Genomic DNA, 18,517 nt, shown 5'->3' with positions numbered 1-18,517 from the left:
TGAAGAAGAACAAGTATATAAGGCCGTAAGTTCGGCCAGGCCGAAGCTTATGTACCCTCCATCATGGATTGCGTAGAAACTTGATCTAAACACTGCCATCCACAATCGAATTACTTAATTGCGGTAACGTTTGCCGATGGCAAGGTATCTTAAAACCTCCTAACACCATCTTCTAAATTGTATGTAAGTCCATACGTGGTATATATTAAATCAAAAAACATCGATCCAATACGTATATAATTCAGTTTGACAAAGTAGACATAAAATTTTGACAAAGTTTTCTACAGAAATAAAATTTTAACAAAATTTTCTATAGAAATAAAATTTTCACAAAATTTTCTATAGAAATAAAAATTTTGACAAAAATTTCTACAGAAATAAAATTTTAACAAAATTTTCTATAGAAATAAACTTTTGACAAAATTTTCTATAGAACTAAAATCTTGGTAGATTATTTTTGGCTCGAGTGGCAACCATGATTATGAACCGAATAAAATTTGAACAAAATTTTCTATAGAAATAAAATTTTGACAATAATGAACATTTTATTATGAACCGAATAAAATTTTAACAAAATTTTCTCTAGAAATAAAATTTTGACAAAATTTTCTATAGAAATAAAATTTTGGTAGATTATTTTTGACTCTAGTGGCAACCATGATTATGAACCGATATGGACCAATTTTTGTGTGATTGGACCAATTTTGGTATGGTTGTTAGCGACCGTATACTAACACCACGTGCCTAATTTGAACCGAATCGGATGAATTTTGCTCCTCCAAGAGGCTCCGGAGGTCAAATCTGGAGAATGTTTTATATGGGGCTATATATAATTATGGACCGATATGGACCAATTCTGGCACGGTTGTTAAAGATCATATACTAACACCATGTTCCAAATTACAACCGGATTTGATGAAATTTGCTTCTCTTGGAGACTTCACAAGCCAAATCTGGGGATCGGTTTATATGGGGGCTATATATAATTATGAACCGATGTGGACCAATTTTTGCATGGTTGTTAGAGACCATATACCAATATCATGTACTCAATTTCAGGCGGATCGGACCAAATTTCAGCCGGATCGGATGAAATTTTCTTCTCTTTGAGGCTCCGCAAGCCAAATCTGGGGATCGGTTTATATGGGGGCTATATATAATTATGGACCGATGTGAACCAATTTTTGCATGGTTGTTAGAGACCATATACCAACACCATGTACCAAATTTCAGCCGGATCGGATGAAATTTGCTTCTCTTTTAGGCTCCGCAAGCCAAATCTGGGGATCGGTTTATATGGGGGCTATATATAATTATGGACCGATGTGGACCAATTTTTGCATGGTTGTTAGAGACCATATACCAACGCCATATTATAAATTATCGGATCGGATGAAATATGCTTCTGTTAGAGGCTTCACAAGCCAAATCTGAGGGTCCCTTTATATGGGGGCTATACGTAAAAGTGGACCGATATGGCCCATTTTCAATACCATCCGACCTACATCGATAACAACTACTTGTGCCAAGTTTCAAGTCGATAGCTTGTTTCGTTCGGAAGTTAGCGTGATTTCAACAGACGGACGGACGGACGGACGGACATGCTTAGATCGACTCAGAATTTCACCACGACCCAGAATATATATACTTTATAGGGTCTTAGAGCAATATTTCGATGTGTTACAAACGGAATGACAAAGTTAATATACCCCCATCCTATGATGGAGGGTATAATAATACTAATACTAATACTAATACTAATACTAATACTAATACTAATACTAATACTAATACTAATACTAATACTAATACTAATACTAATACTAATACTAATACTAATACTAATACTAATACTAATACTAATACTAATACTAATACTAATACTAATACTAATACTAATACTAATACTAATACTAATACTAATACTAATACTAATACTAATACTAATACTAATACTAATACTAATACTAATACTAATACTAATACTAATACTAATACTAATACTAATACTAATACTAATACTAATACTAATACTAATACTAATACTAATACTAATACTAATACTAATACTAATACTAATACTAATACTAATACTAATACTAATACTAATACTAATACTAATACTAATACTAATACTAATACTAATACTAATACTAATACTAATACTAATACTAATACTAATACTAATACTAATACTAATACTAATACTAATACTAATACTAATACTAATACTAATACTAATACTAATACTAATACTAATACTAATACTAATACTAATACTAATACTAATACTAATACTAATACTAATACTAATACTAATACTAATACTAATACTAATACTAATACTAATACTAATACTAATACTAATACTAATACTAATACTAATACTAATACTAATACTAATACTAATACTAATACTAATACTAATACTAATACTAATACTAATACTAATACTAATACTAATACTAATACTAATACTAATACTAATACTAGACTCGTCTAAATAAATTAATTTAAGGTTGATATCTGTAAATCAAAAATGTGTTTTGTTCACTTTAAGGAAAATTGTCCTTAGTTCAAAGACATACGACTTTAACGGAGGGACGCAAATTTCCAAAACATGTGTCATAAATTAAAAAAAATCCTGAAGCAAAGATTATAAACAACAAACAAAAATTGTCATTTTGAGATCCTACCTCAATTACTTCTAGATCTATATGTGCTTGTTCTGAAAACTTGATTCTTGAATTGTGACCAAATGGCCTTACGAAAAGAAGAGCTATTTGGCCAATAATATCTTTCAAAGTGTGAGAAAAAATACAAAAAAGAACTCATTACTAGAGTTCATTTACTAGAGACATACCGTAGAAAAATTGTCTCAAATTTTCATATTTTTCGTTTATTGTTAAAGAAGTTTATAAAAATGTATTTTAGTGCTCACCAATATGGAAAATATTATTAGCTTATTTAAATTTTAAGAAAGATTTCATTAAAGTTGACCTTAGGTTAGGTTAGGTTAGGTGGTGATGTATCAGGCTCACTTAGACTATTCAGTCCATTGTGATACCACATTGGTGAACTTCTCTCTTATCACTGAGTGCTGCCCGATTCCATGTTAAGCTCAATGACAAAGGACCTCCTTTTTATAGCCGAGTCCGAACGGCGTTCCGCATTGCAGTGAAACCAATTAGAGAAGCTTTGAAACCCTCAGAAATGCCACCAGCATTACTGAGGTGGGATAATCCACCGCTCAAAAACTTTTTGGTGTTCGGTCGAAGCAGGAATCGAACCCACGACCTTGTGTATGCAAGGCGGGCATGCTAACCATTGCACCACCGTGGCTCGCAAGTTGACCTTAGTCTCGTGAAGTCTTAAAAATGCCATTCGTATTTTAAGGGCATAAAATCATAATTCATACGATATTATATTTTTCAGTCTAAGTTAAGTAAATACACCATTTATTAATGCAAAAACAAAATTTAAATATATTTATAAAATGAAAATAAAATTCAATTGATTGGTGTTGATTCTACTTTCGGTGTAAGAACACTATCATTGGCGCTGATGTAGACATGATCAAATGTGGGATTAATATTTATTGCAAAATTACGAAATTTTCCAGTTTCAGATATTTGGCCTTCATATTTTTTTCTCAAGTTCTCAATTTCAATATTTTTTTCTTTAATAAAGCGATTTTCCTCACAAACAAATCCCAATTTATTTGTGCAGGGCCAATCGTGCCATTTAAAATCATCCCATATAAGAATGCAGTGATTTACACCTCGTTTCGGTTGAGCTGGTCCCCAATAGGTAAAGGTGAAAATTTCTCCCGTTGCATACCATTCATAGCGGTCAGTTACATCATTGTCATTAGCACCAATCCAAACACCGGGACCAGTTGCTGAAAAATTAAATAAATTCCGTGTAATCATAATTATAATCAATTTAAACTTTTTTGTAATAGTTTTTATTGCTTATTATTATTTGTTTTTTAATAAATAATTATTAATTTGTATTTAAATAAAATTATCATTTCCATTTCCGAACTTACCATACAATTTCCTTATAAGCGAATCTAATTGCATATGCTTTGCGTAGCTGTCAATGGCGACAAGGGTCATATTTTTACGGGCACATTCGTTCCAAGATCCAAACCATGTAAACTAAAATAATAAAAAAATAATAAAACTATATAGTTTTTCAAACATTATAAGCTATTTAATATATATAAACTAATATCTGCTACAATTTCCATTTCCAATTCTTTTCTTTAGAATTCAATAAATTTCTTAATACATGATTAATTTCATATATTGACTGAAGACTATTTATTTATTTTATTTAAATTTACTTTATTAATTCACTTTTTTATAAATCAATAAATCTTTTAAAATTTATTGGAATCACTTATTTGCTTATTACACTAATTACAAAATTATTATTTTATACGTTTATTATTTCTTTTTTTTTAATGACTAATTCTACATTTCAACTGAAAACTATTTTTATATTTACTTCTTATTATTATTATTATTATTATTATTATTATTATTATTATTATTATTATTTGTTTTTTGTTTGTAATTACCTTACGTTCATTTTCTATATAGAAAAGACTACCATCTTGACTTCGATGCCATTTTTCAATGGCTTGGCCAAAGACCACAGACACAAAAGTACAAAAGATGCCTACACGAACCAAATTCATTTTTACAGTGTGAACAATTTTGGTCATATTCAGGGTCTTTTATACAAATAAATTCAAAACAAGCACTGGTGTTCTAGATAAAAAATGCAAATTATCGCAAATAATTCCAGAAAGGGGAATTTTTATATCCGAAAATATAATCGAAATAAAAAAAAAACTGATTATTATACCATACACCACCATTTCGTGGTAAACCGCTATATTTAATTTTTTCTAATCTTATTGCAAAAAACAAAAAAGTTTAGATTTATTCAAATTGGCCTTGGTACAAATTATGGCATCTCCTGAGTCTATGTAGTCCATCAGTATGTTTGCCCGTCTCTTGCTTCACAAGAAACACGCAGAGAAGGAATATGATCATCCAAAATATGCTTCAAGAGCAAAATGTTATTCTTTGATGGTGAAAATGGAACATTTTTGTCGCAAAAATTTTGTTTTCTCGGCAAGCATATACACCCCAGCAAAAAAAGCGTCGCCAAAAAATTTGTAAAAATGTTCTTTTTGGATCCGGAAGTGTTGCAAAATTCGCACAGAAGCGATGAATTTCCCAGCAAAGAAATTTGGAAGTTCTTCCAAAGGCACAATTTTAAAAGCACTTCCAGAAGATGCACTCCCAATGATGTTCTTTATTTTAACTACCCAGGAAGTTCTTTTAATTTTAATTTTTATAACTTGGTTTTTTCATACTTTTAATGGGTAGTTTTAACATTTTTTGTTTCAAATAGATTAAAAAAGGAGTAAGAATTCATAAAATGGTAAAAATCATTTAAATTTTGTCGAAAAAAATGCTAAATCCAATCTGAAAAATTTGAAAATTTTTGAAAATATTTTAGGTCAAACGTTTCTGACAAGCTTTAGAATCCATTAAAAATTAAAAAAAATAAAATAAAAACTATTTATTTGACAAAATGTCACAGAATTTTTTAATTTACATCCAAACCATTGAATTCGGATTACACGTAAAGAAATGAAGCAAATTCAGTGCAACGGCTGTTGAAATGGAGGACTTCCGTCCTATGACAAGCCCATGTTAAATTCATCGCTTCTGCGTCAATTTTGCACCACTTGCACCACTTCCACTTGAATTTGCATCACTTCTTAAGGTGTGATCCGAATTCAATGTTTTGGATGTAAATTAGAAAATTTTGTAATATTCTGTCAAATACATAATTTTTATAATTTTTTATAATTTTTAATGGATTCTAACGCTTGTCGGAAACGTTTGAAGTCAAATATTTTCAAATATTCACAATTTTTTCAAATTGGATTTAGCATTTTTTCGACAAAATTGAAATGAATGTACCATTTTATGAATTCTTACTCTGTTTGCAACCTTTTTAAAACAGAAAAAGTTAAAATTACCCATTAAAAGTATGAAAAAAACATGTTATAAAAAATTCAATTAAAAGAACTTCCTGGGAAGTTAAAATAAAGAACATCATTGGGAGTGCATCTTCTGGAAGTGCTTTTAAAGTTGTGACTTTGGAAGAACTTCCAAATTTGTTTGCTGGGATGTGCTTGTCATAGTACCGATGTTCACAATTTCAATAGCCGTTGCACTGAATTTGCATCACTCCTTAAGGTGTGATTCGAATTCAGTGTTTTGGATGCGAATTAAAAAAAAAATAATATTTTCCCAGATAAATATTTTTATATTTTTTATGATTTTTTAGGCTTTCTAATGCTTGTCCGAAACGTTTGACCTCAAATATTTAAAAAAAAATCGCAAATTGTCTAGGTTGGATTTAGAACTTTTTTGTCGACAAAATTTGAATAATTTGTACCATTTTATTAATTCGTAATCTGCTTTTACCCTATTTGAAACAAAAAAAATTAAAATTACTCATTAAAAATATCAAAAAAAAAAGTTATAACAATTGAATGAAAAGAACTTCCTGCGTAGTTAAAATGAAGAACATCTTTGGGAGGACATTTTTGGAAGTGCTTTTAAAGTTTGTTCCTTTGGAACAACTTCCAAATTTTTTTGCTGGGATGGTTTCCGAGATCAGATACATAATTTTCGAAAGCATAATATGATGTCCCATGTTCACCGTCCAAAAATAACATTTGAGGTGATCATATTCCTTCTCTGGGTGTAGATGCCGCAATTATTATCTGTCACAAACGTGACACTGGAGTGATCAAAACCGGTGGACCGGTTTATTATTTTACAGCAAATGTCACTCAGCAAATGTTGTATTCGTATTGTAAATACATGAACTCTTTGTGATAACAGCAATATTTTTTAAGTGTAAACATTTTTCTTTGCAAGATTGTTGCATCGCTTGTCATAAAATCGAGTTTATTTACTTTTAACCCTTAAATGCGCACCGTATCTTTTAGGATACAACCAGAAAAAAATTCTCTTACATCTTAGAATTCTACGCAATTAAATTTCTTGCATTTAAAACATCATAACGCAGTTTTAAAAAATATGTGTTTCCGGAAAATCTATGGTACTTCTGGGTAAACTGAAACCGAAATTGAAACATAATTGAAATGAAATTTTGCCCGAAAATTCAAAACCCTACAAATTATTAATTAATAATTAAGATTTACTAGAAATAAAAGTAATGTTGGTAAAAAATTTGTATAGTGTAAAAAATCTCTATGCTCTATTACAATCAAATTGTTTATTTGTAAACAAAAACTTAGAAAGCGTTTAATAATACAAAATAGCAGATGGTTTTCCATATTTTATTTTAAAGACTTTTTATACCCTCCACTATAGGATGGAGGATAACTTTGTCATTCCGTTTGTAACACATCGAAATATTGCTCTAAGACCCCATAAAGTATATATATATTCTGGGTCGTGGTGAAATTCTGAGTCGATCTGAGCATGTCCGTCCGTCCGTCCGTCCGTAGGTCCGTCCATCCGTCTGTTGAAATCACGCTAACTTCCGAACGGAACAAGCTATCGACTTGAAACTTGGCACAAGTAGTTGTTATTGGTGTAGGTCGGATGGTATTGCAAATGGGCCATATCGGTCCACTTTTACGTATAGCCCCCATATAAATGGACCCCCAAATTTGGCTTGCGAATCCTCTAAAAGAAGCAAATTTCATCCGATCCAGCTGAAATTTGGTACATGGTGTAAGTATATGGTCTCTAATAATCATGCAAAAATTGGTCCACATCAGTCCATAATTATATATAGCTCCCATATAAACCGATCCCCCGATTTGGCTTGCGGAGCCTCTAAGAGAAGCAAATTTCATCCGATCCGGCTGAAATTTGGTACATGGTGTAAGTATATGGTAGCTAATGACCATGCAAAAACATCGGTCCATAATTATATATAAACGCCATATAAACCGATCACCAGATTGGACCTCCGGAGCCTCTTGGTAGACCAAATTTCATCTGATTCAGTTCAAATTTGGTACGTGGTGTTAATAAAGGGTGATTTGTTAAGAGCTTGATAACTTTTTTTTTTAAAAAAACGCATAAAATTTGCAAAATCTCATCGGTTCTTTATTTGAAACGTTAGATTGGTCCATGACATTTACTTTTTGAAGATAATTTCATTTAAATGTTGACCGCGGCTGCGTCTTAGGTGGTCCATTCGGAAAGTCCAATTTTGGGCAACTTTTTCGAGCATTTCGGCCGGAATAGCCCGAATTTCTTCGGAAATGTTGTCTTCCAAAGCTGGAATAGTTGCTGGCTTATTTCTGTAGACTTTAGACTTGACGTAGCCCCACAAAAAATAGTCTAAAGGCGTCAAATCGCATGATCTTGGTGGCCAACTTACCGGTCCATTTCTTGAGATGAATTGTTCTCCGAAGTTTTCCCTCAAAATGGCCACAGAATCGCGAGCTGTGTGGCATGTAGCGCCATCTTGTTGAAACCACATGTCAACCAAGTTCAGTTCTTCCATTTTTGGCAACAAAAAGTTTGTTAGCATCGAACGATAGCGATCGCCATTCACCGTAACGTTGCGTCCAACAGCATCTTTGAAAAAATACGGTCCAATGATTCCACCAGCGTACAAACCACACCAAACAGTGCATTTTTCGGGATGCATGGGCAGTTCTTGAACGGCTTCTGGTTGCTCTTCACTCCAAATGCGGCAATTTTGCTTATTTACGTAGCCATTCAACCAGAAATGAGCCTCATCGCTGAACAAAATTTGTCGATAAAAAAGCGGATTTTCTGCCAACTTTTCTAGGGCCCATTCACTGAAAATTCGACGTTGTGGCTCGTTAGTAAGTCTATTCATGATGAAATGTCAAAGCATACTGAGCATCTTTCTCTTTGACACCATGTCTGAAATCCCACGTGATCTGTCAAATACTAATGCATGAAAATCCTAACCTCAAAAGAATCACCCTTTATATGGCCTCAAACACCCATGGAAAAATTGGTCGAAATCGGTCCATAATTATATATAGGCCCCATATAAACCGATCCCCAGATTTGATCTCCGGAGCCCCTTGGAAGAGCAAAATTCATCCGATTCGGTTGAAATTTGGTACGTGATGTTAGTATATTGTATCCAACAACCATGCAGGAATTGGTTCATATCAGTCCAAAATTATATATAGATCCCTTATAAACCGATCCGCAGATTTAACCTCCGGTGCCTTATGGAGATGCAAAATTCATCCGATCTGGTTGAAATTTAGTACGTGGTGGTAGTATATGACATTTAACAACCATGCCAAAAGTGGTCCATATCAATCCATAATCATACATAGCCCCATACAAACCGATCCCGAGATTTGGTTTGGAGCCTCATCCGAGTCAGTTGAAATTTGGTATATTGTACTAGTATAACAACCATGTCTAACTAGGTCCATATCGGTCTATAGTTATATATAGCCCTCAGACAAATCGATCCCCAATCACACAAAAATTGGTCCATATCAAGTTCATAATTGTATATAGCCCCCCATAAGCGACCTCCATTTTTCAATTCTGGCTCTCTACGTATCGAGCAAAAAGTCTATATCGATTCGTAATTATTTGTAGACTTACCTATACATAACTTTTTTGTCTATTATATACCACATATGGACTAACTCACAATTCAGAAAACGATGTTAAGAAGTTTTAAGATACCACAACCAAAGTAATTCGATTGTGGATGGCATTCTTTCGTAGAAGTTTCTACGCAATCCATGGTGGAGGGTACGTAAGATTCGGCCTGGCCGAACTTACGGCCGTATATACTTGTTTTTTAACTTGAAACATAGCATAATTTCTATTTGAAGTCGAGTCTGAATTTGGAAATTCAAGTTATCGTTAACACATTTTTAAAGGACTTTTATAGCACAATGAAGAAAAAATCTGAAAAAACGAATAAATTAAAATTTGTTTCCTAGAATCAAATACGCAACACTTAAATTTAAAAAAAAGATTTCAATTCTCTGCTACGGAATCAATACCAAAATCATTAGAACTGGCATGTTTTTGTGGCAGTGTAAAATTTCGTTTCCGATCGAATGTATTTTTTGTTTGTGTGCATTTTTTTGTTGTTATTACTCATGCCGTAGTAATTCCAATACATAGGCAAGAGAATTTAAGCTTTATCGCGAAATTGTCCGGCAATAGCATAAATTTCATATTAAAAGAAAGCCACAAACATTGATAAAATCTACAATGTGCCATTATAAGCATCGACAATTCCTTTCGCTAATAAAAATAAAGTAAAAAAAAACAGAACATATGATGGACATATATAAATAAAAATTTGGATTTAGTTTATTCATGACCATCATGAAATCCATTTGGGTGATTTTGTTTGTCGCAACTATATTGGCACCCACTCTAACAATTGGGGCACCAAATATATCCCTTGGATCACCATTAACGAAATGGTTTAAAACCGATAACAATACATACTACATAGAACCCGAACAAAAAGTAATTATCTTGATATTGAACTTAATTTTATTAAAAATAAAATTTAAAAAAAACAACTGTGATTATAATATACGGAAAGAATGCATAGCATCCATAAAGAGGGTTTGCAACACATAGCACAACTTTGTCATATTAATTAATTGAATAAAAATTATTATTTTTACAGTTCTCATGGCAACAATCCAATGAGGAATGTAAGAAACGAAAGCTTAATCTTATAACTCTGAATCAGCTGAATGGAGATGAACTATTAAATAAATATCTGGAAATTACATTTAGTAAGTAACATTGCAGAAACAAATTCCACGTGCAAAATAATAATATAACAAGTATATACCACCATGGATTGCGTACAAAGTTCTACTAAAGACTGTCATCCACAATCGAATTATTTGGGTTGTGGTAATATTTGCCATATAACGATGTCTAAGAATATCCTGACAGTGTCTTCTAAATTGAAAGTTAGCCATACACTGTTGCCACTCGAGCCATAAAGTATCTATCAAACATCACACGCAAAGAAAACAAAACCTTTGGAAAACGTGTTCCGAAAACGTTTTTCTTTTGTTTGAGTTGTTTGAATAGCTTCGAAAAGTATACACTTTTATCACCAAAAAAATTCGTTTGTTATAAATTCAAACACTGTTCTTTTCTGACTTTAAGTCTTTAATAAGACACATTTTACAGTTCATAGTAAAAATTTAATATAGTAGAATGTAATGTTGAACATTTTTTCGGAATCTTCCGACCATATCTGGAATATATGTAAAAAGAAAAAACTTTGGTCGAAGTAGGGATTGAACCCACGACCCTTGGCATGCAAGTCGGTAAATGTATTTTTCTGTTAAATAAACTTTGTTTAATGGGCTCGTGGGCGCCACAAGCTATGCTATATAAATATAACATATATGGGTAATTGTCTACTGATGACAATAACGGCTACATAGCTCATTGGATAGTGTGTTGGATTACAAATTGCATGGTCCGCGGTTCAATTCTCCGTCCAGGCGAACGGTAAAAAAAAATTTTAAAATTTATAAAATCGTATAATTTCTTCTACATTGTTTGTGTTACAGAAAAAGGTGTTAAGAACTAAAAAACTTCGTGGAAGTGAGAAAGATGTGAGGAAAAATGCAATTAGCCAGAAAAAAATTTTTTGAGTTAGTCTTTATGAAATTGTTTTTACATCCTGGGAAAGAATAAACGTTTATCACAAAAAGTATATACTTTTCTTCCAAATACACTTCGTTTCAACGAAATGAGAAACGAACTTTGTTTGTCTAAAATTTCGTTTGGGAGGAAAGAATTATTTTTTTGCGTGCAGAACATTTTCCAAAAACTTACCAAACAAAAAACAAGTAAAGGGTGATTTGTTAAGAGCTTGATAAGTTTTTTTAAAAAAAAAACGCATAAAATTTGCAAAATCTCATCGGTTCTTTATTTGAAACGTTAGATTGGTCCATGACATTTACTTTTTGAAGATAATTTCATTTAAATGTTGACCGCGGCTGCGTCTTAGGTGGTCCATTCGGAAAGTCCAATTTTGGGCAACTTTTTCGAGCATTTCGGCCGGAATAGCCCGAATTTCTTCGGAAATGTTGTCTTCCAAAGCTGGAATAGTTGCTGGCTTATTTCTGTAGACTTTAGACTTGACGTAGCCCCACAAAAAATAGTCTAAAGGCGTCAAATCGCATGATCTTGGTGGCCAACTTACCGGTCCATTTCTTGAGATGAATTGTTCTCCGAAGTTTTCCCTCAAAATGGCCATAGAATCGCGAGCTGTGTGGCATGTAGCGCCATCTTGTTGAAACCACATGTCAACCAAGTTCAGTTCTTCCATTTTTGGCAACAAAAAGTTTGTTAGCATCGAACGATAGCGATCGCCATTCACCGTAACGTTGCGTCCAACAGCATCTTTGAAAAAATACGGTCCAATGATTCCACCAGCGTACAAACCACACCAAACAGTGCATTTTTCGGGATGCATGGGCAGTTCTTGAACGGCTTCTGGTTGCTCTTCACTCCAAATGCGGCAATTTTGCTTATTTACGTAGCCATTCAACCAGAAATGAGCCTCATCGCTGAACAAAATTTGTCGATAAAAAAAGCGGATTTTCTGCCACTGATTTTGGTAATAAAATTCAATGATTTGCAAGCGTTGCTCGTTAGTAAGTCTATTCATGATGAAATGTCAAAGCATACTGAGCATCTTTCTCTTTGACACCATGTCTGAAATCCCACGTGATCTGTCAAATACTAATGCATGAAAATCCTAACCTCAAAAGAATCACCCTTTATATGCAGCAGTAAGTTCGGCCGGGCCGAATCTTAAATATCCACCACCATGAATCAAATATTCAGGTGGGTTTGAGAACAGATCAAGCAGAGCAGTTCAACCAGTACACTTCACGAAGATAAATTTAAAGATTTTACCTATGAAGACTACATCAGAATCTGGATTTATAACAACCATTTTTGTTTGAGTTTTAGAGGAATCATTAACATCTCTTGTAACATACACCCTCACAAAAAATCGCTTCTGTAACATATACTCCCAAACATATTTTGCTTCAAGCATATAAATTTTTGGGTATTGCCCAAACATTTATATGTTTGATCTCTTCCCATATATAATATGTTTGAAAGCATATTGATCTAAACAATATATGTTTGGGTAGTCTAAGTTCCAAACATTTTGTATTTTTGCATCCAAATTCAATAATGTTGTCTTCCAAAAAACAATATGTTATTATGTGAACATATAATATGTTTGGAAGCATTTTGCACCCAAAAATATTATATGCTCAAAAAAATTCTCCCAAACAATACTGTGCTCAAAATTTTATTTATTTATTTATATATTTACAATCATAATGAATTATGAAAATAAACAGGTAATATAGGTGCTAACAACATAGGTTTTCGACCTGAATGCTCAAAATTTTGTTTCTGCCTAATTGTATATTCCCCCACATCTTTCTCACTTCCACGAGATTTTTTAGTTCTTAGCACCTTTTTCTGTAATACAAACATTGTAGAAGAAATTATTCAATTTTATGATTTTTTTATTTTAATTTTACCTTTTGCCGGACGGGGATTCGAACAGCGGACCACACAGTTTGTAAGGATCAAAGAAGTAGCTGATCAATTGCCCAAGGAAAAATAAAATGTTAATTTTGTAATAACAAGCAACAACCACCAACTTAATTCAATATCGCTCCCTGTTAAATAGCGCTCCAAGCTACTAAACGCATATATGTTTATAGGCTATTTCTAAATTAATATATGTTTGCATCCAAGCATATTATATTTGCAAACATTTTATGGCCCAAACATAATATGTTCTAACATATTAACATATATGTCCCAAACATGTTATGCTAGTTTATGAACATTATATGCTTGCACTCAAAAATATTGTGTTTACAAATTTGTGTTCCAAGCATATAATGTTTATAGCCAAACATATGAAAAACAGTCTTTTTCATCCGTGTAAGTGTGCAAGAAAATTATAAAATAATGTCTTGATGTGAAATCTTAAATCTGTAGATTTTCACCCGAGAAGTAAAATCTGGAAATTTTGCATTGAGTTTCAAGCAATTTTCATGATCTGTGCGCCTTCTATACCCTCAAGAAGTGAAATCGGTCATATGGAGGCATTACCAAATGGACCGATAAAAACTTAATCCGATACACGTTTTTGTAAGCCTTAAATACCAGAATATTTACAATTCAGGCAAATCGGGAAAAAACTACGGTTTCTACAAACCTAAGGAGTTAAATTGGGAGATCGTTCTTATATGGACCGATACTCACCGTTTTCGGCACACCTCTTTATGGCCGAAAATACCTCTAGATTTTCAATATCAGGCAAATTGGATAAAAACTACGGTTTCTATAAGCCCAAGACCCCAAATCGGGAGGTCGGTTTATACGGGGATCATACCAAAACATGGACCGATGCTCACCATTTTTAGCGCACCTCCTTATGGTCGAAAAATACCTATAGATTTCCCATTTCAGGAAAATTGGATAAAAACTACGGTTTCTATAAGCCCAAGAAGTAAAATCGGGAGATCGGTCTATATGGGGGCTATACCAAAACCTGGACCGATACTCAACATTTTCGGCACACCTCTTTAGATCCTAAAATATCTCTAGATTTCCAATTTCAGGCAAACTGGATAAAACCTACGGTTTCTATAAGCCCAAGAAGTAAAATCGGCAGATCGGTCTATATAGGGGCTATACCAAAACATGGACCGATTCTCACTATTTTTGGCACACCTCTTTATGATCATAAAATGATCTAGATTTCAAATTTCAGGTAAATTGGATAAAAACTACGATTTCTATAAGCCCAAGACCCCAAATCGGGAGGTCGATTTATATGGGGACTATATCAAAACCTGGACCGATATAGCCCATCTTCGAACTTGACCTGCCTGCAGACAAAAGACGAGCTTGTGCAAAATTTCAGTACGATTGCTTCATTATTAAAGACTGTAGAGTGATTACAACAGACAGACAGACGGACATGGTTATATCGTCTTAGAATTTCTCCCTGATCAAGAATATATATACTTTAGTATATATTATATAGTCGGAAATCGATATTTCCATATGTTACAAACGGAATGACAAAATTATTATACCCCCGTCACCATTCTATGGTAGTGAGTATAAAAATATTTTATCAAAATTTTATCTCTACAGAAATTGTTATCAAAACTTTTTCTCCATAGAAAATTTTGTCAAAATTTTATCTCAATAGAAAATTTTGTCAAAATTTTTTCTCTATAGAAATTTTTATCAAAATCTTATCTCTATAGAAATTTTTATCAAAATTTTATCTCTATAGAAAATTTTGTCAGAATTTTATCTTTATAGAAAATTTTGTCAAAATTTTATCTTTATAGACAATTTTGTCAAAATTTTATCTCAATAGAAAATTTTGTCAAAATTTTATATCAATAGAAAATTTTGTCAAAATTTTATCTCTGTAGAAAATTTTATCAAAATTTTATCTCCATAGAAAATTTTGTCAAAATTTTATCTCTATAGAAAATTTTGTCAAAATTTTACCTCAATAGAAAATTTTGTCAAAATTTTATCTCTATAGAAAATTTTGTCAAAATTTTATCTCTATAGAAAATTTTATCTCTATAGAAAATTTTGTCAAAATTTTATCTCTATAGAAAATTTTGTCAAAATTTTATTTCTATAGAAAATTTTGTCAAAATTTTATCTCAATAGAAAATTTTGTCAAAATTTTATCTCAATAGAAAATTTTGTCAAAATTTTATCTCTATAGAAAATTTTGTCAAAATTTTATCTCTATAGAAATTTTTATCAAAATTTTATCTGTATAGAAAATTTTGTCAAAATTTTATCTCTGTAGAAAATTTTGTCAAAATTTTATCTCTATAGAAAATTTTGTCAAAATTTTATCTTATAGAAAATTTTGTCAAAATTTTATCTCTATAGAAAATATTGTCAAAATTTTATCTCAATAGAAAATTTTGTCAAAATGTTATCTCAATAGAAAATTTTGTCCAAATGTTATCTCAATAGAAAATTTTGTCAAAATGTTATCTCAATAGAAAATTTTGTCAAAATTTTATCTCTATAGAAAATTTTGTCAAAATGTTATCTCAATAGAAAATTTTGTCAAAATGTTATCTCAATAGAAAATTTTGTCAAAATTTTATCTCTATAGAAATTTTTATCAAAATTTTATCTCTATAGAAAATTTTGTCAAAATTTTATCTCTATAGAAAATTTTGTCAAAAATTTATCTCTATAGAAAATTTTGTCAAAATTTTATCTCTATAGAAAATTTTGTCAAAATTTTATCACTATAGAAAATTTTGTCAAAATGTTATCTCTATAGATTTTTGTATCTAAATTTTATCTCTATAGATATTTTTGTCAACATTTTATCTCTATAAAAAATTTTGTCAAAATTTTTCTTTATAGAATTTTTTGTTAAAATTTCATTTATATAAAATAATTGTCAAAATGTTTGTCTCTATTGAAAATTTTGTCAACATTTTATTTCTATAGAAAATTTTGTCAACATTTTATATCTACAGAAAATTTCCTGTGTTGTGTGCACAGTAAAATTCCAAAAAAATATTTTTTTGCGAAATCGGGGTAAAATCAAGGATTTCTGTGATATAGAACTTCTGGTGATTATTAAGTCTATCTCTAGGAGAACATTTTTGAATTATGAAGAACTTCCAAACTTTTTTCCTGGGATGTTAGTTTCCGGACAAAAGTGACTACGTTAATAGATATATTGTAGAATGTCATATAGCCGCACTCGTTCGCTTTTATGTATATTCTTGTTATTGTCATATTTAATATATTTCTTTGTGTTTATCTCTTGCAGCACCTATTCCTGATTTCTGGTTAAGAACTGATATTTCTAAGGATATTGCAGACATGTTACCATCAATGATGGAAAATTTTTTCAAACTAAAAATTGACGAATTGGATGTCGAAACTGTTTCCGATAATGAAAATCCCAACAATTGTGTATTGACCAAAGACGGTGCAATCAAAGGCTGTGATATTTCTCATGGTTTCATATGTAAAGCTTCCAGTAATGCCAATAATGGTCAAAATATACAAAATATTGTTTTGAGATTTTCATAAATTCTAATAAAGAAATCAATATAAAATAAAAATGTATTTATATAGTAAATAAAGGGTGATACGGTCAAAATTTGGTCAAGGGAAAACGGGTGTAAATCGGTGAAATCGTTTATTTAAAAAATCAAATTAAATTTCTTTTTCAAGTTCAATTAGTATAAAATTCAGGAAAAATATTCAGTTAGGCTTTCGCTTTTCCAAATCCGAATTACCGGGCCTCACGCTCGACACCTGCCATCAGATTTTGTACAGCCACCTTGTCCACCTTCTTCGCCGCAGAAAGCCAGTTTGCCTTGAACTGCTGCTCGTCCTTAGCAGTTTTTTTGGTCTTCTTTAGTTTCCGCTTGACTATAGTCCAGTATTTCTCGATTGGGCGGAGCTCTGGCGTGTTGGGAGAGTTCTTGTCCTTGGGAACCACCTGCACGTTGTTGGCGGCGTACCACTCCATGGCCTTTTTACCGTAATGGCAAGATGCCAAATCCGGCCAAAACAGTACGGAACAACCGTGTTTCTTCAGGAAAGGCAGCAGACGTTTATTCAAACACTCTTTCACGTAAATTTCTTGGTTGACAGTCCCGGAAGCTATGAAAATGGTGCTTTTCAAGCCACACACTGAAAAAAATATTGTCGTGAAGTCAAAGATTTCATGTCTTTAAAATACGAATACAAATTTTGTTTAGCATAGAAGACGCATTTTTCTAACATAAAGTTATTTTCCTTGTCCAAAAGTCGATAAACTTTTCAATGAAGTCGTATTGTCCTTATAATTAAGTGATTTGACTTAAAAATGGGTATCTTAACATGAAAGAAAAAATTTATAGGCTAAGGTCAACCTGACTTTAATAATTCAGAAAAATTCTTTAAATTTAATGAAATTGTCTTTAAATTTGTTGTCTTTTTGCATCTTGACTACAAAGCAAAACATCGTTCAAATATAGGACATGTTTTTCAAAACTTTATTTTAAAGAAGTTTTTTACTTCAAACATAGCATAATTTTTACTGGAAGTCGAGTCCTAATTTGGAAAATAAAGTTGCCGTTAACTCGTTTTTAAAGGACTTTGATAGCATATGAAGAAAAAAGCTGAGAAATCGAAAAACTAAAATTTGCTTCCTAGAAGCAAGTACACAAAACCTAAATTTAAAGGAGAATTGTGTCTTAAAAGTATCCTAACTTGTATTCTCCGCTTCTTTGGCTCGGAATCAATACCAAATTGTTTAAAGTAAAGACAAAATCTTTGGAACCGAGTATGCTTTTTTTTCAGTGCAGGTACAGATGGCTTGC

At 31.8% G+C, this 18,517-nt stretch overlaps 2 protein-coding genes across 3 annotated transcripts; one reads left to right on the top strand and one right to left on the bottom strand.

The window, feature by feature from the left end:
• Positions 1-3,457: 3,457 nt before the first annotated feature.
• On the bottom strand, positions 3,458-4,739 carry LOC142224868 (lectin subunit alpha-like). Its single transcript, XM_075294643.1, has 3 exons — positions 4,589-4,739; positions 4,052-4,163; positions 3,458-3,901 (listed from the first exon to the last, which is right to left on the bottom strand). The coding sequence occupies exons 1-3, from the start codon at positions 4,733-4,735 to the stop codon at positions 3,510-3,512; spliced, it is 651 nt and encodes a 216-aa protein (XP_075150758.1). The 5' UTR covers positions 4,736-4,739; the 3' UTR covers positions 3,458-3,509.
• Positions 4,740-10,349: 5,610 nt separating this feature from the next.
• LOC142227003 (uncharacterized) lies at positions 10,350-17,269 on the top strand. 2 transcript variants are annotated; one of them, XM_075297304.1, is made up of 3 exons: positions 10,350-10,679; positions 10,744-10,855; positions 16,972-17,269. In XM_075297304.1, exons 1-3 carry the CDS (start codon positions 10,422-10,424, stop codon positions 17,235-17,237), a joined length of 636 nt encoding a protein of 211 aa, XP_075153419.1. In that variant the 5' UTR covers positions 10,350-10,421; the 3' UTR covers positions 17,238-17,269. The 2 variants fall into 2 exon arrangements, with proteins under 2 accessions (XP_075153419.1, XP_075153421.1); XM_075297306.1 differs by having other exon boundaries at positions 10,394-10,577.
• The last annotated feature ends 1,248 nt before the right edge of the window (positions 17,270-18,517 follow it).

This window comes from Haematobia irritans, chromosome 2, assembly GCF_050003625.1.
Source record: "Haematobia irritans isolate KBUSLIRL chromosome 2, ASM5000362v1, whole genome shotgun sequence".
NCBI classification, from domain to species: Eukaryota; Metazoa; Arthropoda; class Insecta; order Diptera; family Muscidae; genus Haematobia; species Haematobia irritans.
The sequence above is the reverse complement of the archived record's forward strand: the minus strand, read 5'-3'. Positions and strand labels throughout refer to the sequence as shown.

Coding starts and splice junctions, on each gene's coding strand:
- LOC142224868 (XM_075294643.1), bottom strand. CDS start 4,735: ATGACCAAAATTGTTCACACTGTAAAAATGAATTTGGTTCGTGTAGGC. Junction 4,164..4,588: donor ATATAGAAAATGAACGTAAG/GTAATTACAAAC, acceptor TTATTATTTTAG/TTTACATGGTTTGGATCTTG. Junction 3,902..4,051: donor GCTTATAAGGAAATTGTATG/GTAAGTTCGGAA, acceptor TTAATTTTTCAG/CAACTGGTCCCGGTGTTTGG.
- LOC142227003 (XM_075297304.1), top strand. CDS start 10,422: ATGACCATCATGAAATCCATTTGGGTGATTTTGTTTGTCGCAACTATA. Junction 10,680..10,743: donor GCATAGCATCCATAAAGAGG/GTTTGCAACACA, acceptor TTATTTTTACAG/TTCTCATGGCAACAATCCAA. Junction 10,856..16,971: donor ATATCTGGAAATTACATTTA/GTAAGTAACATT, acceptor TATCTCTTGCAG/CACCTATTCCTGATTTCTGG.